Source organism: Typopeltis vanoorti, chromosome 1 (genome assembly GCF_054136105.1).
Source record: "Typopeltis vanoorti isolate ZY-2024b chromosome 1, IOZ_Tvanoo_1.0, whole genome shotgun sequence".
Lineage (NCBI taxonomy): Eukaryota > Metazoa > Arthropoda > Arachnida > Uropygi > Thelyphonidae > Typopeltis > Typopeltis vanoorti.
In genome coordinates, this window is record NC_143549.1 from 40,843,918 (window position 1) to 40,845,471 (window position 1,554).

Genomic DNA, 1,554 nt, shown 5'->3' on the forward strand with positions numbered 1-1,554 from the left:
TGTCCAGGCGTGGTTTGTTTTTAGGTGACTAACGTGGGAAAATCATTTTATTTTTATAAGAAAATATAGTTCAAGATTCATAAGAAAAAAATTTATTCTTATGAATCTTGGATATGGCATACTATAGTGTAAAAGTTTAAGCAAGCTAACTCTTGGTACTTGTGTTTTTGTCTTTCTTTTCCTCCTTAACAACGTTTATTTTTGCGTTACAGACTGGATTCTGCACATATTATCTTTGCTGAAAAATCAAATCAATGAGGGAATATCCCGCTAGTGCTAATAACTACAGGGACCATAGCGGCCCTATGGCTTGGCGTCACCGCGACACCAACTATACCAACAATCACCACCCCTACCCTCATCATCATCACGCATCGCGTCCTTCTCACCGACCTTCCTCACCTTCTGTAAGCTCAACATCTACTGACGAAAGGGAAGAAGTACCGATGGTAAGACATCCTCCTCGCAGATCTCAAAGTCGGGATCACTTGCGTACTATGGACCGCAATTACGGTCATTCTCAGTTTACAGCTGTACCCATGGACAATTATACTCTAGGACCTGTCAGTAATGGAGGATTTCGGAATGGCACTTTAAGGTCGACGCGCAGCGTTCCAGCTCTAGCTCTGGCTACATGGGATGGAGAACCTTGTCCAGTACACGGGCATGGACTGCCAATTCCTGTAAATGGAGGTACACTTCGTCGTCATGGATCCATGTTTGATGTCCGAGGAGGGTACTATCACCCCAATGGCTTCCCCCATAATCATCCAATGATGGCACCTCCACCACCACCACCTCCTTCAGCCCTGGATAAGAAATCTTTTCATGGTTCCTTGCAGATGTTACCAACAGGGCCTATGTACCCAGTGCCTCCACCTCCTCATGGAATTCCGGCTTCTCATATTCCTCCTCATCTCCTTCCTCCTATGCTACGACCCAGACCTATGGTGATTCCAGCAGGAGCTGAACCTTTACCAGTTCGCGATCCTTTTAAACTGAGAACCCCGCCACCAGGATTCAGTTCTAAGGAAGATGAGGATCCCTACAGCGTCGATCAAGTATGCTGCAAAGGTCATCTCATAGTGCTTTGGATCATCCTGGCCGTAGTCACAGTTGGAGTTATATTAGGAATAATACTTGGAGTAACTATTGCATAGACAGTGATAATCTTGTTTAAGTTTTCCTATACTGGATATTAAATATATATAGAAAACTCTGGAAATGACATCTGTTATGATTACCTAATGGAACATTAAGATGTCAGCAACATAAAGTGACTTAAAAACTAGTTAACAGCAACAGAAGGAATAATATTACCTAGAATTCTACAGAATGAGTCACTGTGGTGTCATCTCCTAAATCTAAGCTTTTATATATATTTTATACAGTGAAAGATTTTTGTAATTCTGATCTTGCTAACATTTTTAATATTAATATATTAAATATTTTATGTTTTATGTGCTGCCATTTATTGGTGATAGCTATTATAACAGCAATTATATTCCTTGAAGGAATTAAACGATATTTTTGTGAAAAATACATAAATGTTTG

General features: G+C 40.4%; 1 protein-coding gene across 1 annotated transcript; it reads left to right on the top strand.

Moving 5' to 3' along the window:
- The first annotated feature begins 305 nt into the window (after positions 1 to 305).
- On the top strand, positions 306 to 1,160 carry LOC150109912 (uncharacterized). Its single transcript, XM_090398270.1, has one exon. The coding sequence runs from the start codon at positions 306 to 308 to the stop codon at positions 1,158 to 1,160; it is 855 nt and encodes a 284-aa protein (XP_090254396.1).
- The last annotated feature ends 394 nt before the right edge of the window (positions 1,161 to 1,554 follow it).